Source organism: Pleurodeles waltl, chromosome 6 (genome assembly GCF_031143425.1).
Source record: "Pleurodeles waltl isolate 20211129_DDA chromosome 6, aPleWal1.hap1.20221129, whole genome shotgun sequence".
In the NCBI taxonomy this organism is placed as follows: domain Eukaryota; kingdom Metazoa; phylum Chordata; class Amphibia; order Caudata; family Salamandridae; genus Pleurodeles; species Pleurodeles waltl.
Genome location: NC_090445.1, coordinates 1,595,376,030 through 1,595,401,453, shown reverse-complemented (window position 1 = coordinate 1,595,401,453; position 25,424 = coordinate 1,595,376,030). Strand labels below are relative to the sequence as shown.

Here is a 25,424-nt window from a genome sequence, read left to right as displayed (position 1 = left end):
TACGGACGCTTGGGCCTGGTGAGTGTGGGTAGCCGTAACTGAAGCTGCGGTCTCTCCATTGTGTTCCAGTGTTGCCGGTAACTGCTCCTAATCACTGGAGCAGTGGAGTAAATGGACCGGCGTTGTCGCAGGGAGCGGCGTAGACCCTGCAACATGGCATAGGGTGATCCTCCCTGGCATAGAAAATTGGGGATCATTGCCTGAGACTGCACAGCATGATGTGACCCGTGCCTGGCGCGGCCCACAAGTATAAGACGATGACTCCGGCCTGGGCAGTGATAATGTATCGCTGATGGGCTCCCTGGCAGTGGGGTGAGTGTGTGGGACCATTTCTCCCCTCCCCGTCCTTGCCCTTGTGAAACACTTTCTATCTCGCCTGAGGGCTCGAGGATGTCACTGTGCTGTTGCCCCCTTACTGCTGTGTAATGAGCAGGTGGCCCTAATGACCTATGATGGATTTGGTGCTTCTTGTGGTGTGGTCAGTATATCTGGCGATTAGTGGGTCTGGGGGCATTTGGACTTTGGAGACATGTAAGAAATAGTCTGGGTTTCAGGAAGTTTTCCTCTGGGCCCCCACTAGGAAACGATGGTGAAGCCAAAGTCTGGCAGTCAGGAAGGAGGGACTCTGGGACCTGCAATGACGCTGCCCACCAGTGCTCTAGACACCCAGTTGCAAAAACATTTTGATAAATTTGCTGAGTTGCTGCAGGCTGTACTGGACGTTAAAACCTCTCTGGGCCCCCACACAGAAAAATTGGTGGTGGAAGTCCAATGTGAAGCTTTGGGATCACATTGATACAACAGAGGCAGCGCAGACAATGGTCTGTCCCTCTCTTGCGGAGGTTCACGCCAAGTTCACAACACTAAAGGAAGCGGCCCACCAAAGTTGAAAGCATAAGATGCAGAGGGCCATAACCGACACAACAGCATTCGGTTGATAGGCCTGCCAGAACTGGTGGAGGGCCCCAGTATGGAACTGTACTTAGAACACTGGCTGGAGATCAGAGTCCTTGGCGTTAGGACATCTACCTTCTTTTCGGTGGAGATGGCCCACAGCATCTTCGTTCGTCAGCTTCTGTTGAGTGCCCTGCCTGGTTGTGGCATGCATGTTTAACTACAGCGACAATATCCTGCAAGATAGCGTGCACTAAGGGTCCCTGGCAAATTGAGAACAGCAAAGTGACAGTGTTCCCTGACTTCACTGCGGAAGTGCAAAGAAAGCAGGAATCATTCAAGGAGGTTAAATGCCATCTGTGACAACTGAACATTACATACGCATTGTTCTCGGAGCACCTTCACATACAGGATGGTGACAAATTTCTCTTCTTTCAGGCGCTGCAAGAGGCGTGGGTTTGGTTGGAGTCTTGGTAAGTGGGGCCACCACCATGGGAGCCAGGCGACAGGGGGTGGCTGTCTGCTAGAACTCATCATCACACTGATGGGAGAACCCGCCGCAAGCCACCTAAGGATCAGGCAGCGTGTGATCGACCCTGAGTGGTAGCGGAGATGGGGAGGTGGGGCTAGTCAGATTCTGAGGCTTAGAACTCAGGGATGAGGGCAGCCGCACCCCAGTGCGGGACTCCATTGACAAGCTGGTGGGACTTGACATCACCCCAGTGATAGCTGACCCGGCAGCCTGATGGGGTAGTTGAGCCAGGGGACAAGTGAGGAGGATTCGGGTGTTCCAACTGTGGCCTCTCATGCTGGGGGGTTTCTTCTTTGATGCAGCCCTTTAGGGTTGAGGGAACATTGGAGACTAGGGGGAAGGGCAGGTTGCATAAAAGTAGGGAAATGCCTCCCTTTGCATGGATACCCCCTAACGTTTTGCCTTTTGTTGATGCTAGTTATGATTGAAAGTATGCTGGGATCCTGCTAACCAGGCCCCAGCACCAGTGTTCTTTCCCTAAACTGTACATTTGTTCCCACAATTGGCACAGGGAAGGTCTCTAAGGGCTGCAGCATATACTATGCCACCCTGGGGACCCCTCACTCAGCACATGCACACTGCCTCACAGCTTGTGTGTGCTGGTGGGGAGAAAATGACTAAGTCGACATGGCACTCCCCTTGAAGTGCCATGCCCACCTCTCACTGCCTGTGGCATAGGTAAGTAACCCCTCTAGGAGGCCTTACAGCCCTAAGGCAGGGTACACTTTACCACAGGTGAGGGCAAAGTTGCACAAGCCATATGCCCCTACAGTGTCTAAGCCAAATCTTTGACATTGTAAGTGCAGGGTAGCCATAAAGATGATATGGTCTGGGAGTCTGTCAAATATGAACTCTACAGGTCCATAATGGCTACACTGAAATCTGGGAAGTTTGGTATCAAACTTCTCAGCATAATAAATCCACACTGATGCCAGTGTGGGATTTATTGAAAAATGCACACAGAGGGCATTTTAGAGATGCCCCCTGTATACCAGTCTGACTCCTAGTGTTAGGTTGACAAGTTCCTGCCGGCCTGCCACAACCAGATGGGTTTCTGGCCACATGGGGTGAGTTCCTTTGTCACTCTGTGGCCAGGAACAAAGCCTGCACTGGGTGGAGGTGCTTCTCACCTCCCCCTGCAGGAACTGTGACACCTGGCGGTGAGCCTCAAAGGTTCATGCCTTTTGTTACAGCACCCCAGGGCATCCCAGCTAGTGGAGATGCCCGCCCCTCTTGACACAGCCCCCACTTTTGGTGGCAAGTCCAGAGGAGATAATGAGAAAAACAAGGAGTCACCACCCACCAGTCAGGACAGCCCCTAATGTGTCCTGAGCTGAGATGACCCCTGCCTTTAGAAATCCTCCATCCTGGTTTTGGAGGATTCCCCCAATAGGAATAGGGATATGCCCCCCTCCCCTCAGGGGGGAGGCACAAGGAGGGTGTAGCCACCCTCAAGGACAGTAACCATTGGCTATTGCCCCCCAGACCTAAACACACCCCTAAATTGAGTATTTAGGGGCGACCCTGAACCCAGGAAATGAGATTCCTGCAACCTGAAGAAAGGACAGCTGACCTGAAAGCCCCGCAGAGACGACAGAGACACCAACTGACTTGGCCCCAGCCCTGCTGGCCTGTCTCCAGACTCAAAGAACCTGCACAGCGACACATCCAGCGGGACCAGTGACCTCTGAGGACTCAGAGGACTGACCAGGACCTAAAGGAGCAAGAACCTCCAGAGGACAGCGGCTCTGTCCAGAAACAGCAACAAAACAAGCAACTTTAAAGAGTCTTCACACACTGCACTGACCCCCCGGCTCGAGTTTGGAGAAACCAACACCGCAGAGAGGACTCCCAGGTGACTCCAACGACATGGACACCCTGAATCGACCTCCCTGCACCCCCAGAGCGACGCTTGCATAGAGGATCTTCAGGCTCCCCCTGACCGCGTCTGCCTGGTAACAAAGGAACCTGACGCCTGGACCAAGCACTGCTCCCGCAGCCCCCAGGACTGAGAGGAACCGCCTACTAGTGCAGGAGTGACCAGCAGGCGACCCTCATCCTAGCCCAGTCGGTGGCTGGCCCGAGAAGCCCCCCTGTGCCCTGCCTGCATCGCCAGAGTGACCCCTGGTCCCTCCATTGTTTTCAACGACAAACCCGACACCTACTTTGCACACTGCACCCAGCTGCCCCGGTGCAGCTGGGGGTGTGTCTTGTGTGCTGCTGTGTGTATCCCCCTCCGCTCCTTCCCCCTGTGCTCTACAAAACCCCCCGGTCTGCTCCCCAAGAAAGCAGGTACTTACCTGCAAGCAGACTGGAACCGGAGCACCCCTGTTCTCCATAAGTTGTTTGGGCCCACCTTTTGGCCTCTGCACCTCACAGGCCCTGTGTTGCTGGTGCTGAGGGGTTGTGGTTTCCTTGAACCCCCAACGGTGGGCTGCCTATGCCCAGGCGACCGAACTTGTAAGTGCTTTACTTACCTGATAAATTAACCAAAACCTACCTCCCCCAGAAACTGTTGATTTGTGCAGTGACCACTTTTAAAATAGATTATTGACATTTTAACCAAAACTGTGTGTACTACTGTTTTAAATCAAAGTCCTATATGTACCTGTGTGAAGTACCTTACAATTTATGTACTTACCTAAATCTTGAATCTTGTGGTTCTGAAATAAGTTAAGAAAATAATGTTTTTCTATATAAAAACCTATTGGCCTGGAGTTAAGTCTTTGAGTGTGTGTTCTCATTTATTGCCTGTGTGTGTACAACAAATGTTTTTTTTTTTTTTTTTATTGTTTATTCATTTGAACACAAACCAAAGAAACATACATTAATACAGCAGATCTCTCGACGAGAGGATAAGGTAAATGAGAACCATTACAAACCATACAGCTACTGTAGTATCCCAAGTCGCAAGCGGCTCTCTGAAAGAGTCTCTCTCTATATGCTAATATCAAGGGATCCGTTCCAAACAGGAGCCTCCACACCGGAGGAGCGTAGAAGTCCGCCGCCCCAACGTAGGGCTAGGGCATACACGCCAATGGTACTAATCTAACATCGTCGAGCCGGAAGAACTGCAGAAAATAACAGTTGCAAAAACCAATAAAAAGGCAGGTGGAGCACACAGTCACATCGCGCAGGATTATCATACAACATGGTAACTCGCATGATCCGAGGGGGAATGAATCGCGCAGATGGGAGTCATCAGTCACACAGCACCCTCCGTCTGTGTCGCCAGATATTCATTTAGAGGGGCCCAGATATCTTTGGGGCGGGATCCCTGTGGCATAAGTTCCCAAAATACTAACAGCTGATCATGGCAAAAAGCAGCATCTCGTAACCAGTCGGACCTACGGGGAGCTCTCCCCCGACCCCAACACATTGCAACTCTACGCTTAGCCAGCAGCATGAGAAGGCCCACCAAGCGTCTATGCGGGCCCTGGACCTCATCCATATATCCCAACAGCGCTATCTTAGGGGAGAGGGGTACTTCCACTTCTATCATTTCAACAATCGACCGTCTTATCTCCTCCCAAAACTTATACACTTCCGCGCACTCCCATGCCAGGTGAAAGAAGCCCGCATCCCGAGCCCCGCAGCGAGCGCAGCATGTATCCGCTAGCAGCCCCATGGAATGTAGTTTCTTGGGCGTATAATATAGTCGGTGCAGAAACTTAAAATGCAGTAAGCGCAGTCTGTAATTCGGGGATAGTGCCCTCATATGAGCACAACAGCTATGCCACATTGCCTCCGGGATAGGCCCCCCCACATCTCTCTCCCATGCAGTCCTAGAGGACACCACAAGGCCACCCCCCTGCTCCTGAAAACCATTATACAGCTTTGTTATCAGCTTAGAGGGGGATCTCGCGCTGCAAAGTACCTCCAGAGCACGAAACTCCGAGGGAGCACCAGACGCTTCAAGGAATCGATCCCGCAGCAAGGCGCGGACCCGGAGAGCGCAAAAACGCTGCAACGGAGTACCATCACAGTCCGAAAGTGCATCGGGAATATCCAACAGCCGACCGTCCACTATCCAGTCTCCCAGCACCATCAAGCCAGCGTCTCGTAGTAACCCGCGCAGCCCTCCATCACGGAACATCTGAGCATCAGCCACTGCCATAACGGGCAGCGAAGGAGCAAAGGGTGCAGATACCCCAGACCGCTGCATCAGCGCTCTCCACGCTCCCGCCGAGCAGGCAACTGTGTCAACTCCCCCAGAGCGGGGCGGAACCCGCCCACCGAGCACGCATACCAAGCCGTCAGGCCAGACAGAATCACTTTCAGGTGCCAGGTGTGGCATATAACGGGTCGGATTCAGCCAATAGTACGCAAAATGCGCCTGAGCACAGTGATAATATAACTCCAGGTCTGGGGCTGCCAATCCGCCCCGCTCAAATGTCAGCGTCATTTTCTCCCAGGCGATGCGCGGCTGCCGCCCCGCCCACACCAGCTGAATAAGCGCAGATCTCAGGCGCGGGAAATAGCCCCTAGCAAGTGGAAGGGGAAGGTTCACGAATAAATACAGAATTTTAGGGAGTACCACCATCTTGGCAATAGCAATGGGACCAGTCAGCGAAAGTGGCAGAGCGTTCCAGACCTCCACCTTTTCCTCTAGCCATGTCAGCGCTGCCCCATAATTAGCAAGACGTAGCGCTTCCGCGTCACAGCACAGGTGTATGCCCAAATAACGCACTGGTCCATCTGCCCAAACCAAAGGGTATCTCGAGTCAAATCTCTCCACGCTGGGAGTTAGTAGCAGGATCATCGATTTCGACCAGTTAATAGTGACCCCAGAAAAATTCCCGAAGCGCACGATTTCATCTAGTAAGATGTCTAATTTCTACCCCGGGTTTCGCTCGTATACCGCGATATCATCTGCATATAAAGATATCAAAACAGGGCGTTGCCGGAACTGTAAGCCGCTACTGCTATATTTCTGTCGCAGTCCTGCCGCCAGCGGCTCCATCGCAGCCGCGAAAAGGAGCGGAGACAGCGGGCAGCCCTGGCGCGTACCCCGCGAAACCGGGAATGGAGCCGATACACCTCCGTTAAGGCGCAACCTGGCAGTGGGCAGGGTATACAGCAGCCTGATCCAGTTCACAAAGCGCGCGCTGAGACCCACTCGGTTCAAAAGCGCAAACATATATTCCCAAGCCAGGGAATCAAAGGCCTTGGCTGCATCAAGAAACACCGCAGCTACATCATCGTCCGTCTCTAATGATCCCAGCACCGCAAAGAAAGTACGCAGATTATGGCTCGTGGACCTCCCAGGGACAAAGCCTGATTGATCAGGAAGCACCAATCTAGAGTGAAGTGGCTGTAGTCGCGTCGCTATCATTTTTGCAAGCATCTTGTTATCAATGTTTATCATGGAAAGTGGGCGATACAAATCGCATCGTGTCGGGTCCTTCCCAGGCTTCAAAACTGTTATTATTAAAGCCTCCCGGAGGGAGGCCGGGAGTAACCCAGCCGCCAGAGACTCCTCATACACCTCCAACAAATAGGGAGCAAGTATATCCACATATTCTTTATAAAAGGCGGGGGTTAAACCGTCAGTGCCCGGAGACTTATCTCCGGGTAGACTTCGGATCACCGCCGCCACCTCCTCTACTGTGAATGGCATATCCAGATACATCCTGTGTGCCTCCTCAAACCATACTAGCGCGATGTTCTCAAAATACTCCCTCATATCTGCCTCCTAAGACCCACCGGGGGCGCATATAGCTGCGTGAAATATTCTATAAATACCTGCATCACGCCTCTCGATCCGGTCACCCTGTCGCCCTCAATATCTATCGCCTCAGTAACGTAATTACTGGCCCAGGGGCCACGCAATAATCCCGCTAGTGTCCTCCCGGCTCTCTCACCCTCTCCGTATCTGCGAGCCTGTGCGTGTTTCCCCAGGAAACATACCTCTCTTAGAGAGGCCTCCTCATACAAGGACACTTCACGCCTAATTTCGACAAGTACCTCACTTGACCATGTCGCCTCTAGGCGCCGTTCCAGCTCGCCAAGCCTCCTTTCGATATCAGCCATCTCCCGCCTTAAAACTTTCACTATCCCATGCTGCTTTGCGAGACACACCCCACGGATAACCACTTTAAATGCCTCCCATACAGTGCCGGGGGATTCCACCGAACCTCGATTCTCATCAAAAAATAACCGAACCGCCTCCCGCACCTCCTCTCGGAAGATCTCGTCTCGGAGAGCACCGCTGGGCAACCGCCACATCACCATCGGTTGTAGCTCACTAGGTATCGCCAGGTCTAATAATACCGGTGAGTGGTCTGACAGCGTACGCGGAAGATGGTCTATCGCTCTAGTCCAAGTCTCCACATCTCTAGTGCCCAGCCATCGGTCAATACGAGACCAACTACTATGGAAGTAATTCAAGCAGGTGCCCTCTCGCACTCCTATATGTCTCTGCCTCCACAGATCCACCAGCGCACCACTATCCATCACTGCCGCCAAAGATCTCGCCGAAGAAACATGTTGCATCCTAGCCGCGGTCTCTCTGTCCATCCTAGCATCTAGGACTACATTAAAATCACCACCCCAGATCACAGCTCCAGCGACTCCACTAGGCGCCATACCTCTAGGAAAAACTCCCGGTCATCGACATTCGGCCAGTACACAGCCACCAGCCGTCAAGCCCTGTCCAGCAACATTCCACTCAGTATTACGTATCTGCCATTGGGATCAGTAATAATTTCGTGCGTACGCCACTGCAGTCCCTTACGGATAATGATTGCAACTCCACCCGCGTAGCTAGAGTATGTAGAACAGTGAGCCTCTCCGACCCAGCCAGCTTTCAGCCTGCCAACCGCAGATGCCATCAAATGCGTCTCTTGTATCATACAGATGTCAATACCATGTCGCTTAACATAAGCCATCACCAGTCGGGCCTTCCGATTATCATTAAGCCCCCGCACATTCCATGTCAAGCATCTCACAGCAGAGGTAACATCATCCCCCATCCAGAACCGCAGTCGTACAACACTGCGCGTGAACACAGCTCTCCACCTGCCAAGAACTTAACAAAAAGGAAACCTGAAACATTCCCCAATTGGCCGAATCCTCCCACCTCCCACACAGGCCCCCAAACGGACCCTCGTAGTAACCCACCCAACCAACCTCAAAACCCACACTGCAAACATAAAACAGGTAGTAACCGGACTCATCCGTGGGGCAGAAGCCTGCCAAACAGCTCTCCACCCAGATGTTCTAGGGGAGAGGGGCCATGGGCCACGCAACAGTTACATATCAGGGGCCCGATCACGGAGCGGACCCACACGCACCCACATCTTCAGACATAGTAGTATCCCACACATGTCACTTAATCATTGTCACTAAGAGAGGCATCCTCAGCGCCCGCCCCCCCGCCCCCCCGCCCCCGACTGCTTGGGTAATCGTCTAGCGAATTTAGTCGCCTGCTTTGGGTCCGAGAAGTACAGCACCTTGCCCTCATGACGCACCCTCAGTTTAGCCGGGTATAACAGGGCAAACCCAACTCCAGCCTGGCTAAGCAGGCGCTTTGTCGGCAGAAAAGCCTCCCTCTGGGCCTGTACACCTGGGGTATAATCGGGAAAGAAGTTAATTTCGGAGTTTTTATATACTAGAGGTCTTCTCTCCCTAGCTAACCGGAGCACAGCATCTCGGTCCCTATAATTCAGTAGTCGTGCAATAATTGGACGTGGAGGCGTGCCAGGAGGAGGGCGAGGACCCAAGGAACGATGTGCCCTCTCAATCACCAACAGCCGAGAGAGCTCGCCAGCAAACAGCTCTTGTAACATATTCTCAACGAAGTCCTCCATGCGGCCCATGTCAGTTGCCTCCGGCAGCCCCACGATACGGATGTTGTTACGTCGGGACCGGGCCTCCAGGTCCTCATTTTTGTTTCGTATCCCCTCCAGGAGACGCTCCATCTGCGCAATCTGTTCTCTGTCACCACTACGCGCATCCTCTACCTCAGATGTGCGAGTCTCCAGAGCCTCAAACCTGGCATCGTGGTCATCAACCCGGGCTCTGATGCGGTCCAGCCGCTCCGACACATGGTCCAACTTAGCGTCTATACCTGCCAAGCTGGTCTTAAGTTCCATGAACATGGATCTCACAGACATCTCTGGAGGCTCCCCTTCGGCGTCTGCGTCCCCAGGCTGGGAGGCGGGAGGGGCACCACGTTTTTCTCCTCCAGAGAAGGAGAGTTTAGCCTGTCGCTTATCTGCCTTGCCCATCTTTCAATACTTCACCAATAATGCAGTTAGCGCCAGCTCAAGTGAACCCAACCAAGACTGCGGGCCTTCGTCTCCCAAAAAACAACACCCGGCCGGCAACTCCGTTCTCCTCACCGGGCCACCAGGCAGCCCCCAGGCGCACTGAACAGTCGCTCCGTCTCCCAGGTCAAATCCGTATCCTGTATAGGGGCTCCACAAATTCCACCAGTAGCAGGGGGTTCCACACAGCACAGGGGGGGAGGGGGAGGGGAGCCAGGCAGGCACCGGGTTCCGAAACCAGGATGTTTAAGCCCCATACACCAGGGGGTATCTCAGGAGCACACTGCCGCACCAGCCCGGGCCTCCGCCCCCCACCTCACCTCTCGCGTCGACTTCCACTTGGTTTGGTGCTACCAGGGCAGTGCAGGGTTCTTGATGTAATCCGCAGGGCCCCAGCAGTGTTCGCATGGAGGCAACCAGGGGCCTATCCGAAGTCCTGTCAGGTCGTCCCTCCACCAAGGCCCTGAATTCAGACCCCCGCCTCCTCTATTCTCCTCGAGGTCTCAGGGCCAGGCAGTCACCACCGCAGCGCGCCCTCCGAGCGCCTCCCGCCGGCCGGGCCCAGCGCGCACCAGCCGGAGGCCCGGGAATCGGGAGGCCCGGAAGAGCTCCCCAGTCGAGGGTCGGAAGGGGCCCAGAGGGTCGGCGCTCCCAGCCGCCGCACTCCGGCAGCAAAAAAAAAAGGGGGGGGGGGCCGCGCCCCGAAGCAGCCGCCGATCAGGCCACCCGAGGCTCCCCTGCACTCTCGTCTCCTCTCCCTCTCGGCCGGGAGCAGCCGCAGCGCCTCCCCTCCCCCACACGCACTGCCGAAGCCAGCGCGCGCGGGTGACAGCCAGTGCCAGGCCCACCAACACAGATCCGGCCTCCGGGCGCCACAGCTGCCAGACCCGGCTCACGTTGTGTCGCTGGAGTCCCCATGGGGGTGTCTCAGGGGTCCGCTCCCGTCAATGCCACCTGTAGGATAAGTTATATCGAATGAATTGCCCGGCCCCGGCAGAGCCTCACGATGTGACGGCCATCTTGCCCGGTGGCCAAGCCACGCCCCGTGTACAACAAATGCTTAACACTACCCTCTGATAAGCCTACTGCTCGACCACACTACCACAAAATAGAGCATTAGTATTATCTAATGTTGCCACTATCAACCTCTAAGGGGAACCCTTGGACTCTGTGCACACTATCTCTCACTTTGAGATAGTATAGACAGAGCCAGCTTCCTACAATAATGGGTAAAACATTTAATGCTTCATAGTACCATGTCACCCCATGATCCAAGTGGGCCGATTAGTTTGCACAGGTTCCGCGTGCTGTTTATTTGTCTGATGCTGTTCTATAGCTTAGTCTGGCGATGGGTGTTTGTGGGCTTAGTGTTTGATTGTACTTTGTAGATTTGAAGCAAGTGTTGGTATGCAAAACTGGAGGCTTGGTGAGGCAGGGTGGCTACTGAGGCTGGGACCTCGCTGGCGGGGAGGGTACAATGCAGTGAAATGCTGCTGTAAAAGATTCTCTTCTTGACGTGGAATGTCTGTGGCATGACCACGCACGTGAAGCATTACCAGATACACATATAACTTAAAGGCAGGCATGTACACTTTACGTGCCTGCAGGAGACACATTTGGTGGCCGGGGAACTGCAGACTCCAGTGAAACACTGGAGGGGCAATGTTTATGGCACCACTTTCTCTGGCTTTGTCTGGGGTGTATTGATTTGGTAGGCACTTGGTGTCCCGTTCACTGCAAGGCTTACCAGGATAGACCCAGAGGGTCGGTATGTAGTACTTGGAGGTGACCTAGTCGGAACTCCTCTGGCACTAGTGGTGCTGTATGCACCTATCACCAACAAGTCCTCTTTCTATGTGTCACTCACCCTTACCGTTTTGACCACGATGCAAGTTCTGACTATTTGGTGCTGCAACTACAACTCTGACCAGGATGTACATCTAGATAGGTCACACCCTTCGGTGTCGGGCACGCAGGCTTCAGCAAACACTTGAATACTAAAACATTGGGCTGCACAAGTGCAGGTCACGGAATTGTGGCCAACACTACACCCAAACAGTAGGGAATTTTAACATTATTCAGGAGTGCACTCATGCACACCAGTATTGATTTTGACATTGGGTCAACCGAGGCATGTGCAAGGCTGTTGGAGGCAGGATATCTGGCACGTAATTTGTCAGATCATAACCCACTGTTGATTACCTTGAGCTGAGGGAGACCGTGTCTAAAGATTCTGATATTAAGCCTTCCTTTGGCAGTGCACTAGAACCAATTTTTTCATAACCGTATTAGGTTAGCCGTACAATGATATTTCACTGATGAGGGCACAGCTTCCACTTGTGGGGTGGAATGGGACGTGTTTAAAGTGATCCTATGTGGCATCTGTCTGTCGGAGGTAGTGGGGGTTAAGAAGTTGCTCTGCAGAGAGGTTACACACATTGAGGATATCTTAAGACCTGGAAATCCATGGCGAGATGGACAGAGTTTAGACGACTCTGAGGGAGTTGCGGAAGGGGCACAGCAAGATGTTTTCTCGGCTCAGCAATTTGTATTACAAGGAATGTATTGCATGTCAACATGCAACTGGTGATAAAGCAGGCACTAAGCTCGTGTGGCTGCTGAAACTGTAGATGCCAAGGACCATGATCACTGCCATACATGCTCCTAACTGGATACTAGTGAACACACAACAAAGTATTAACACGGTCTTCCACTCTTGCTATGGTCAGTTATATCAAGTTCCTCCAGAGATCCCCCTGGGATAACTTGGTGCAGTATCTGGCTTGGGTGTCCTCCCTGCCCTCATTTAGATCCAGAGGCAGGAGCTGGAGAGCCAGGTGTCGATCCAGACGATCAGGGCGGTCATTGAGCAAATGGAACTTGGTATGTCCCTGGGTACTGACGGCTTCCCTGTGGAGTTCTGTGATGCATACACTGTGGAACTGGGCCAGCACTTACTCCACCTGTACCAGGGGCCAAGTAAAGAGGAAAAATACCGTCCTCAATCAGGGAGGCGGTGATAGTGGTTCTCCATTAACCAGGGAGAGACGTCCTGGAGGAAAATGGTTCCCTGCTGCAGTTACCCCCACCTTTTTTTGTGTGCCTGATATTGATGCTGACTTGACTAAGAAGTGTGCTGGGACCCTGCTAACCAGGCCCCAGCACCAGTGTTCTTTCACTAAAATGTACCATTGTTTCCACAATTGGCACACCGCTGGCACACAGATAAGTCCCTTGTAAAAGGTACCATTGGTACCAAGGGCCCTGTGACCAGGAAAGGTCCCTAAGGGCTGCAGCATGTGCTGTGCCACCCTAAGGGACCCCTCACCTAACACATGCACACTGCCATTGCAGATTGTGTGTGTTGGTGGGGAGAAAAAGGCAAAGTCGACATGGCATCCCCCTCAGGGTGCCATGCCCACAAAACACTGCCTGTGGCCTAGGCAAGTCACCCCTCTAGCAGGCCTTACAGCCTTAAGGCAGGGTGCACTATTCCACAAGTGAGGGCATAGCTGCATGAGCACTGTACCCCTACAGTGTCTAAGTCCAGTCTTAGACATTGTAAGTGCAGTGTGGCCGTATTAAGTATATGGTCTGGGAGTTTGTCAAAAACAAACCCCACAGTTCCATAATGGCTACAATGAATACTGGGAAGTTTGGTATCAAACTTCTCAGAATAATAAACCCACACTAATGCCAGTGCTGGATTAAAAAAAAAATGCACACAGAGGGCATCTTAGTGATGCCCCCTGTATTTTACCCCATCCTTCAGTGCAGGACTGACTGGTCTGTGCCAGCCTGCCACTGAGACGAGTTTCTGACCCCCTGGGGTGAGAGCCTTTGTGCTCTCTGGAGCCAGAAACAAAGCCTGCTCTGGGTGGAGGTGCTTCACACCTCCCCCCTGCAGGAACTGTAACACCTAGCAGTGAGCCTCAAAGGCTCAGGCTTCGTGTTGCAATGCCCCAGGGCACTCCAGCTAGTGGAGATGCCCGCACCCCAGACACATCCCCCACTTTTGGCGGCAAGTCCGGAGGAGATAATGAGAAAAACAGTGGGGAGTCATCCTCCAGTCAGGACAGCCCCTAAGGTGCCCTGAGCTGAGGTGACCCCTGCCTTAGGAAATCCTCCATCTTGTTTTGGAGGATTCCCCCCAATAGGATTAGGGATATGCCACCCTCCCCACAGGGAGGAGGCACAAAGAGGGTGTAGCCAACCTCAAGGACAGTAGCCATTGGTTACTGCCCACCAGACCTAAACACCCCCCTAAATTGAGTATTTAGGGGCAACCCTGAACCCAGGAAATCAGATTCCTGCAACCTGAAAAAAGGACTGCTGACCTGAAAGCCCTGCAGAGGCGACGGAGGCGACAACTGACTTGGCCCCAGCCCTATCGGTCTGTCTCCAAACTCAAAGAACCTGCACAGTTACGCATCCAGCGGGACCAGCGACCTCTAAGGACTCAGAGGACTGCCCTGCACCTAAAGGACCAGGAACCTCCGGTAGACAGCTGTACTGTTCAGCAACAAATTTGCAACAAAGAAGCAACCTTTAAAGAGACTCTCACTTCCCGCCAGAAGCGTGAGTCTTCACACTCTGCACCCGAGGCCCCCGGCTCGAGTCCAGGACAACAAACACCGCAGAGAGGACTCCAATGACGTGGACACCCTGAGTCGACCTCCCTGCATCCCCACAGCGACACCCGCATAGAGGATCCAGAGGCTCCCCCTGACCGCGACTGCTTGGTAACAAAGAAACGCGACGCCTGGATCAAGCACTGCACCCGCCAGCCCCCAGGACCGAGAGGAACCACCTACCAGTGCAGGAGTGACCAGCAGGTGGCCCTCATCCTAGCCCAGTCGGTGGCTGGCCCGAGAAGCCCCCCTGTGCCCTGCTTGCATCGCCTTAGTGACCCCCGGGCTCCTCCATTTCTTTCAACAGTAAACCCGACACCTACTTTGCATACTGTACCCAGCCGCCCCTGTGCCGCTGAGGGTGTGTTTTGTGTGCTGGTGTGTGTGTGTGTCTCCCCCCCCACCCCGTGCTCTACAAAACCCCCTTGGTCTGCTCCCCGATGACGCAGGTACTTACCTGTTAGACTAGGACCGGAGCACCCCTGTTCTCCATAGGCGCCTGTGTGTTTTGGGCCCTCCTTTGACCTCTGCACCTGACCGGCCCTGTGTTGCTGGTGCTGTGGCTTTGAGTGGGCTGCCTATGCCCAGGAGAATGACTGTGTAAGTGCTTTACTTACCTGCAAAAACTAACCCAAACTTACCTCCCTAGGAACTGTTGATTTTTGTTGTGTCCACTTTTAAAATAGCTTATTGCCATTTTAACCAAAACTGTGTGTACTACTGTTTTAAATCAACGTTCTATACTTACCTGTGTGAAGTACCTTGCAGGTGATGTACTTACCTCAAATTTGAATCTTGTGGTTCTAAAAATAAATGAAGAAAACATATTTTTCTATATAAAAACCTATTGGCCTGGAGTTAAGTCTTTGAGTGTGTGTTCCTCAATTATTGCCTATGTGTGTACAACAAATGCTCAACACTAACCTCTGATAAGCCAAACTGCTTGACCACACTACCACAAATAGAGCATTGTATTATCTGTTTTTGCCTCCGTCAAGCCTCTATGGAGCCCCTGGACTCTAGCCACATTATATCTCATTTTGATATAGTATATACAGAGCCAGCTTACTATATATATGTATATATATATGTATATATACATATATATGTTTGATGGCATGTGTAGCTGCAGATACACATGCTGTGCATTATCCTGCTTGGGCTCGGAGTGTTACAAGTTGTTTTTCTTTGAAGAAGTCTTTTTGAGTCATGAGACCGAGGGACTCCTCCCTTTCGGCTCCATTGCGCATGGGCGTCGACTCCATCTTAGATTGTTTTCTTTCCGCCATTGGGTTTGGACATGTTCCTCTTCGCTCCGTTTTTCGATTCGGAAAAGTTAGTTAGTTATCGGAAAATTTGACGGTATTGTTCGCGCTCGGTACTGGTTTAGTGTTAGCACATCGACACCGAAGAAAGAAGCGCTCCGGCGGCCCTTCGGGGCTTCCACTCTCCAGCGGGGCCTGGTCGGCCCGACCGCGTCCATCTTAAACCTCATGGACCGGACCCCCTTCCGCTTCTGCCCCAACTGCCACGCAAAGTATCCTTATACAGACCAACACTTGGTCTGTAATCTGTGTTTGTCTCCTGAACACAGGGAGGATACTTGCGAGGCCTGTCGGGCATTTCGATCCAAGAAAACACTACGAGATCGAAGAGCTCGAAGACTCCAGATGGCGTCGACACCAGCCGAGCACATCGACGTTGAGGAAGAGGAGAGATTCTCCATTCGAGATTCGGACTCGGACGAGTCCAAAAGTGAGCAGCCGAAGACGCAGCAACAAACTGTGAGTAAACCAGCCCCGGCAAAGACTCACTCAAAGATAATGAAGGGCAAGGGAATGCCACCGCCAACAGGCCATGGCTTAACCCGAAAACACGGTGACCAAACATCGGCACCGAAAAAGGCCTCCCAACAGCCGAAGACATCCGACTCCGGTCGAGATACTGGCTCCGAACAAACTCGACACCGAGAGTTCGGCACCCTGAAAGTCAAGAAGGCTTCATCGGAGCCAAAAAAGACTGTGCAAAAAGCTTTGGTGCCGAAACATGCAGCCTCGGAGCCGAAAGCAGGCTCCTATACAGAAGAGCAAGGCCTTTCAACTCAATTACAAGAGCACAGATTTGAACAAGAACTGGGCATGGGAGAGCCAGACCATACCCAGAGGAGGTTGCATATAAAAAAGGACACGGGGAAAATACAAACTCTTCCTCCAATAAAGATCAAACGCAAGCTCGCATTCCAGGAAACGGAAATGCAGCCAAAAGCGAAAGTGGCTAAAGAGAAGACACCACCAAGGTTCTCTCCACAGCAATCTCCATTACATTCGCCACATCTGTCCCCGGTAGCAACCCCACCACTGATGCAGTCGCCAACACACACGGGGATGACCCAAGATGACCCGGATGCATGGGACTTGTATGATGCACCGGTCTCAGACAATAGTCCCGATTGCTACCCGGCAAGGCCATCACCACCTGAGGACAGCACTGCATACATGCAGGTGGTTTCAAGGGCAGCTACATTCCATAATGTAGCAATGCATGCAGAGCCCATAGAGGACGACTTTTTGTTCAACACCTTGTCATCTACCCACAGCTCATACCAAAGCTTGCCAATGCTGCCAGGCATGTTAAAACACGCCAAACAAGTGTTTCAGGACCCAGTAAAAAGCAGAGCCATCACGCCTAGGGTGGAGAAGAAATATAAACCTCCCCCAACTGACCCTGTATATATCACACAACAATTAACTCCTGATTCGGTGGTAGTGGGAGCAGCCCGAAAAAGGGCAAACTCCCAAACCTCAGGAGACGCACCACAGCCCGACAAGGAAAGTCGGAAATTCGATGCAGCAGGCAAGAGGGTGGCAGCACAGGGAGCCAATCAATGGCGGATAGCCCATTCTCAGGCTCTACTGGCTCGATACGACAGGGCACATTGGGATGAAATGCAACATCTCATTCAAAACCTTCCCAAAGAGTTCCAGTAACGTGCCCAACAGGTTGTTGAGGAAGGTCAAACTATTTCGAACAACCAAATAAGGTCGGCTATGGACTCAGCAGACACGGCAGCAAGGACAGTGAACACCGCAGTAACCATTCGTAGGCACGCATGGTTACGGAGCTCCGGATTTAAGCCAGAAATCCAGCAGGCTGTGCTGAGTATGCCGTTCAACGAACAACAATTATTTTGGGCTGGAAGTGGATACGGCAATAGAGAAACTGAAAAAAGACATGGACACGGCCAAAGCCATGGGCGCGCTCTACTCCCCACAGAGCAGAGGCACTTTTGGGAAGCCACACTTTAGAGGGGGGTTTCGTGCCCAAACCACAGAGCCTTCCACCTCACAAGTCAGACTCACTGATCAGGGCCAGTATCAGAGAGGGGGGATTCGAGGACAATATAGGGGTGGACAGTTTCCTAAAGCAGGAGGGAAATTCCAGAGCCCAAAAACCCCACAAACCAAACAGTGACTTCAATGCCACACCCCCCCACCACGCAACACCAGTGGGGGGGGAGACTTACCGCATATTACCACAACTGGGAACACATAACTACGGACGCATGGGACCTAGCCATTTTCCAACATGGTTATTGCATAGAATTCCTACAATTGCCACCAGATGTGCCTCCAAGAGCACACAATATGTCCAAACAACACTTAGACCTGTTACAACTAGAAGTCCAAGCATTGTTACAAAAAGAAGCAATAGAACTAGTACCCAACCATCAAAAAGGAACAGGTGTTTACTCCCTGTATTTCCTAATTCCAAAGAAGGAGAAAACAGTGAGACCCATATTAGACCTCAGAACACTGAGGGGGTCATTCTGACTTTGGTGGGCGGCGGAGGCCGCCCGCCAAAGTCCCGCCGGCAGAATACCGCTGCGCGGTCAAAAGACCGCCGTGGTTATTCTGGGTTTCCCGCTGGGCTGGCGGGCGACCGCCAGAAGGCTGCCCGCCAGCCCAGCGGGAAACACCCTTCCATGAGGATGCCGGCTCCGAATGCGGCCGGCGGAGTAGAAGGGGTGCGACGGGTGCAGTAGCACCCGTCGCGATTTTCAGTGTCTGCATGGCAGACACTGAAAATCTTGGTGGGGCCCTGTTACGGGGGCCCCTGCAGTGCCCATGCCATCGGCATGGGCACTGCAGGGGCCCCCAGGGGCCCCACGACACCCCATACCGCCATCCTCTGCCTGGCGGCCAAAACCGGCAGGAACAGGATGGCGGTATGGGGGTCGGAATCCCCATGGCGGCGATTCCCCAGGGCAGCGGAGAACCGGCGGTACACCGCCGGTTTTCCGTTTCTGACCGCGGCTGTACCGCCGCGGTCAGAATGCCCAAGGGAGCACCGCCAGCCTGTTGGCGGTGCTCCCACGGTCGTTGGCCTGGCAGATTTTACCCCCAGGGTCAGAATGACCCCCTGAATCTTTACATCAAATCAGATCACTTTCACATGGTGACACTTCAAGACGTGATTCTCTTGCTCAAACAACAGGACTACATGTCAACATTAGATCTCAAGGATGCTTATTTCCACATACCCATACATCCTTCCCACAGAAAATACTTAAGATTTGTAATCCAAGGCGTGCATTACCAATTCAAAGTGTTACCATTCGGCATAACAACAGCCCCAAGGGTATTCACAAAATGCCTTGCAGTAGTAGCCCCTCACATCAGGAGACAGCACATTCACGTATTCCCTTACTTGGACGATTGGTTAATAAAAACCAGCACTCAGCAACAGTGTCTTCTACACACACAATACGTCATAAAAACCCTACACAAACTAGGGTTCTCTCTAAACTACCAAAAATCACATCTACAACCGTGCCAAATACAACAATACTTAGGAGCAACAATCAACACACAAAAAGGGATTGCCACTCCAAGTCCACAAAGGGTACAAGCCTTCCAAAATGTAATATTAAACATGTACCCAAACCAACACTATCAAGTGAGGTTTGTAATGAAACTCCTAGGCATGATGTCTTCATGCATAGCCATTGTCCCAAACGCAAGACTACACATGCGGCCCTTACAACAGTGCCTAGCAACACAATGGACACAAGCACAGGGTCAACTTCAAGATCTAGTGTTGATAGACCGCCAAACACACTTCTCGCTTCAATGGTGGAATCCTATAAATTTAAACCAAGGGCGGCCATTCCAAGACCCAGTGCCTCAATACGTGATCACAACAGATGCTTCCATGATGGGGTGGGGAGCACACCTCAACCAGCACAGTATACAGGGACAATGGGACGTTCAACAAAAGCAACTACATATAAATAATTTAGAACTGTTAGCAGTGTTTCTAGTATTGAAAGCATTTCAACCGCTAATAGCCCACAAACACATTCTTGTCAAAACAGACAACATGACAACAATGTATTACCTAAACAAACAAGGAGGGACACACTCATCACAACTGTGTCTCTTAGTACAAAAGATTTGGCATTGGGCGATTCACAATCACATTCGCCTAATAGCACAGTACATCCCAGGGATTCAAAACCAGTTGGCCGACAATCTCAGTCGAGATCACCAACAAGCACACGAATGGGAAATTCATCCCCAGATACTACAAACTTACTTTCTACGCTGGGGAACACCAGAAATAGACCTATTCGCAACAAAAGAAAACACAAAATGCCAAGACTTCGCGTCCAGGTATCCACACCCTCAGTCCAAGGGCAATGCGTTATGGATGAGTTAGTCAGAGATATTTGCTTACGCTTTTCCCCCTCTCCCACTCCTTCCTTATCTGGTAAACAAATTGAGTCAAAACAAACTCAAACTAATACTAATAGCACCAATCTGGGCTCACCAACCATGGTATACAACACTACTAGAGCTGTCAGTAGTACCTCATATCAAACTACCAAACAGACCAGATCTGTTAACTCAACACAAACAACAGATCAGACACCCGAATCCAGCATCGCTCAATCTAGCAATCTGGCTCCTGAAGTCTTAGAATTTGGACATTTAGACCTTACACAAGAATGTATGGAGGCCTTTTAACAAGCTAGAAAACCTACTACAAGACATTGTTACGCAAACAAATGGTAAAGATTTGTTTATTACTGCCATAATAATCAAATTCAACCACTACATGCTTCCGCAAAAAACATCGTAAGCTACTTATTACACTTACAAAAATCTAAACTAGCATTTTCTTCCATTAAAATACATCTCACAGCAATAGCTGCCTATCTGCAGATTACACATTCAAAATCACTCTTTAGAATCCCAGTCATCAAAGCATTTATGGAGGGTTTAAAAAGAATTATACCCCAGAGAACACCACCAGTTCCCTCGTGGAACCTCAATATTGTATTAACACGACTCATGGGTCCACCATTTGAACCCATGCACTCTTGTGAGATGCAATACTTAACCTGGAAAGTAGCCTTCCTAATAGCTATCACATCTCTTAGAAGAGTAAGTGAAATACAAGCATTTACTATACAAGAACCCTTTATACAAATACATAAACATAAAGTGGTTCTCCGTACAAATCCCAAATTCTTACCAAAAGTTGTATCACCGTTCCACCTAAACCAAACAGTGGACCTCCCAGTCTTTTTTCCACAACCAGACTCAGTAGCTGAAAGAGCCTTACATACGTTAGACATTAAAAGAGCACTAATGTATTACATTGATAGAACAAAACAGTTTCGCAAAACAAAACAATTGTTTGTAGCCTTCCAAAAACCTCATGCAGGAAATCCAATATCCAAACAAGGCATTGCCAGATGGATAGTGAAATGTATTCAGACCTGCTATATTAAAGCAAAAAGAGATCTACCTATTACGCCAAAGGTGCACTCCACTAGGAAGAAAGGCGCCACGATGGCCTTTCTAGGAAATATACCTATGACAGAAATCTGTAAGGCAGCCACATGGTCTACGCCTCATACATTCACAAAACATTACTGTGTAGATGTGTTAACAACACAACAAGCCACAGTAGGACAGGCTGTATTACGAACATTATTTCAGACAACTTCAACTCCTACAGGCTAAGCCACCACTTTTGGGGAGATAACTGCTTACTAATCTATGCACAGCATGTGTATCTGCAGCTACACATGCCATCGAACGGAAAATGTCACTTACCCAGTGTACATCTGTTCGTGGCATGAGACGCTGCAGATTCACATGCGCCCTCCCGCCTCCCCGGGAGCCTGTAGCCATTATAAGTTGATGAAACTTGTACATTTGTAAATTTGTAAATATATACTATTTTTATACACATTATGTACATACATACTCACTCCATTGCATGGGCACCTTTACTATATACACAACTCCTTCCTCACCCTCTGCGGGGAAAACAATCTTAAGATGGAGTCGACGCCCATGCGCAATGGAGCCGAAAGGGAGGAGTCCCTCGGTCTTGTGACTCGAAAAGACTTCTTCGAAGAAAAACAACTTGTAACACTCCGAGCCCAACACTAGATGGCAGGATAATGCACAGCATGTGAATCTGCAGCGTCTCATGCCACGAACAGATGTACACTGGGTAAGTGACATTTTCCATACATACATATATATATATATATATATATATATATATATATATATATATATATATATATATATATATATATATATATACACACACACACACACACACAAATTGCTCCTTCAGTCCACAGGAAGACAGGCACTCCGTATATGCAGTCCAAGAAGGACGTTTAATCAGTTCAAATCACAATGGGAACAAAACACGCTCCTGCAAATCTTTTGCCTTTTTTAACCTGCATGCCGCCATATTGCTTTGACTTTTAACACCATACATTGTTGTGTAGCCATTTTAGCTACAGCTTCATACAGGTTATTTTAGCGAACTAGGCCTGCTTCTGTGCACTTTAACCTAGATATATTTTATTCAGCTTTGTTTATTATTTTAACAGCCGCATTTGCGGTCATTTTATTTCTCTCTGTCTAGCTGTTCTTTGCCCAGGTCAGCACTGCGTTCTTAAACAAGACATTTCTTTCACTCTGTGCTTTTCATAAAGGCTGCAGTAAGATAGGTTGCCAGCAAACGTGTTAAAGCTTTATCTCTAGTGTTCATAGAAACATACACATTCTTACGTAGGGATCCTTTCTTGGAACATCAGCTGTTTTATTATAAAACCACTACTTTGACCCATGTAGGTTAGAGGGAGATTCCAGCCAGATGACCACGACTGTATGCTGAGTCCGGAGTGCTTTGCTACAGCTGCCTAAGTACACTACAGGCCTCTTGCTCAGGTATGAGGGATGTCGTCTTCCCAGGGGAACCTGAAGGGCAGAAATAGAGCTTAATATGCTGTGCTCTGACATAGCCTATGTAGGAGCTATTTTAATGAATCTAGTGACAATATGATAGCGTTATTTTTATGCTTTAGTCTCCTTGTCACAATTTTAATCCTGTCATGCTTCATCGTCCTAGTTATTGCAGTACATGCTTTATTATCTAAGATGCAGTTGCTTCAATAAAATCTTATTGAAATATATTCTGCCTCTGATTGTCCTTGTATATGTGAGACTAATGTAACTGAGAGAAACGGATGCGATCTGAGTGACCTTGATTTCCCTGAGGAGTCAGTTGTCATGCGCTCGGCTGCCCCATCATCCCTGCTCTTGGGTGGATATGAGGCACTGCTAGTTAGCCAGAGCACAACCTGTATTAGGCCAACAGGTGTCACCTGTAGTGGGTTTAGACTCAGTCCCCCACAGTGCAAGTGATTCTGCCGCTCAAATCCAGTAGTCTCATTAGAATAATGAGAGCCTACACAACAACATGATGACCCGAACCAAACATTAACGTGATTTTAAAACTACCTAAATCCATTTTCAGCTGGAAGATATAAACCTCAATAATCATCTACAATTATTGAGCAATGATGAAACTTAAATAATGAGTTTGTAGCCTTGTGTTAAATGCAGAATCTCAACTTCACACAATGACCGTGATAAGTTAAATAAAGCGTTGCTTTCTTCCAATAACAGTACCAGTTATTTTTGGTTATAATACTTTCCGATGCATCTCCTGCAATACTGATGTATCCAATTAAAGTGTTTTCAGTTAGTTCACTACTGCTCAGTTTTAACTAAATGCCAGTCTATAATTCCCATTATATGGTTTTCATCATCTACACATTGATAAGTAACATCCCAAAATTACTACGGACTAAATAACCCAATGCATTTCTCAGCCCATCACTAGCCTATTAGCGGCCATCGGTACACACGGATACATCTCATACTCATAATTGGAACATACTTGAAGTCTTTTACATTCAGATACTTAGGTTAAAAATTACAAAAGTAGCGTCTAATACATTATTGCGCCCAATTGGTCAAAATCCCACCACCAATTATGACCCCCTTACGGGCAATATATTAAAGCTCTTCTGCTTATCACCTTTCCCTTCTCCAATCTTTCCGGCCCTGTAAAAATATAATAAAACCAATTTAAAATCATGCAATAATTTCCCATACATAGCTAATTATCTGAAAGCCATGAACATATTAGTCATTCAAAGATGTACATTCAGTTCTTCACTACAGTTCGAACCATGGGGTTCCTTACTGTCAAACCCTATTATATACCTTGATTCCAGATCCGTAGTCCGTAACTTCCTTTCTCTATTTTCCCCTCTCATCATAAGATATTCCATCAGTCACACTGTATTTCACTTCACTAATCTTACCTGCATGTGTTTCCCGCCCATGCCAGGCTACCGGCTAAGCCTCAGCACCATGTTGTATCGCTCTGAGGTGTTGCAGGATTCTCTTGTGGACTTGTAATTTGATGCTGCCCTCCATATATTTTAGGACAGCTACACCTTAGAAGGTGCACTATAAACTCTTTTATTTTTTTTTCTTTTTATTTGGCAGGGTATAAAATGAAAACCTAATCTCAACATAAATAAAGTGATCAGCGCAGTTCATCATAGTATATAAATTAGTAAAAAAGAAAGGGCAAGACAGCAACAATAACCACTCATTATTTTGATACTTTTGCCTGGAATAAAGTGCAAATTTTAAATTAGACCCACCAAAAACCCCTCTAACAATGCTTGCAATTACTAAAGTGCCTAAGCGCCAAAACGAGTTTAAAACCTTTCTTCCATATCAACTATAATTATCACCTAAACGTTAAAGTGACTACGTGCAGGAATAAAAAGCACTTACATGCTGATTATCTATGAGGTCATAACCGAAAACCACCATGGAATGCGAACATACCTGAATCTATCAAAACGTTTCAGAAATATCCATCCACATATAAAATGCATATATATATATATATATATATATATATATATATATATATATATATATACAAAATAATTCCTTAATCCTACCCTTAGAAACATAGATTACAATGTCTGGTAATTTCTAAATTAGGTTTAAAAAGCTCCCACTCCCCCCTCATTTTAAGAAACCTTGAAACTGCTCCCACTCTTTTTGCATATGCTTCTTCAAATCGTTTAGTTCTTTTCACACCAGGATATAATAGTGGGAACATTTGGTGTTTATTCCTTAATTGGAGTATCAAGGAATGTGCCGCTGCAATTGCTAATGAAACAAACCATTGGGAGGACTTCTTAAGTTTATACACTGCTGGGGAGGAGCCAAATAGAGCCAGAGTGACCTTGGGTAATGTAGGATCATGAATTACGTTACTTATCTCCAAAAATACTTCTTCCCAAAAGACCTGGAGCTGAAGAAAACGTGTGCCCAATCTCCATCAATCAATCAATCATTAAATTTATAAAGCGCGCTACGTACCCGGTTTCAAGGCGCTGAAGGAGGGGGGGGGGTGCTGCTGTTGGTCGAAGAGCCAGGTCTTGAGGAGTCTCCTGAAGGTGAGGAGGTCCTGGGTCTGGCGCAGGGGGTTCGGCAGGGAGTTCCAGGTCTTGGCGGCGAGGTAGGAGAAGGATCTGCCGCCGGAGGTCTTGCATTGGAATCGGGGAACGATGGCGAGGGAGAGGTTGGCAGAGCGGAGTTGGCGGGATGGTACGTAGAAGTTGAGTCTGTTGTTCAGGTAGGCGGGTCCGGCGTTGTGTAGTGCTTTGTGCGCATGGGTGAGGAG

At 49.6% G+C, this 25,424-nt stretch overlaps 1 protein-coding gene across 3 annotated transcripts in view; it reads left to right on the top strand.

Annotated features, from left to right (window-relative positions):
* Window positions 1-25,424, top strand: part of TRAF2 (TNF receptor associated factor 2) — a 429,606-nt gene that overhangs the window by 373,527 nt on the left and 30,655 nt on the right. Inside the window, exon 13 of one of the 3 annotated variants that reach the window (XM_069241425.1) lies at window positions 22,496-22,591. The exons of the other annotated variants lie outside the window; for them this stretch is intronic. Within the exon in view, the coding sequence (XP_069097526.1) occupies window positions 22,496-22,567 (72 nt within the window). The 3' untranslated portion in view covers window positions 22,568-22,591. The remainder of the gene's footprint in view (window positions 1-22,495; window positions 22,592-25,424) is intronic. 3 annotated transcript variants of the gene reach the window in all.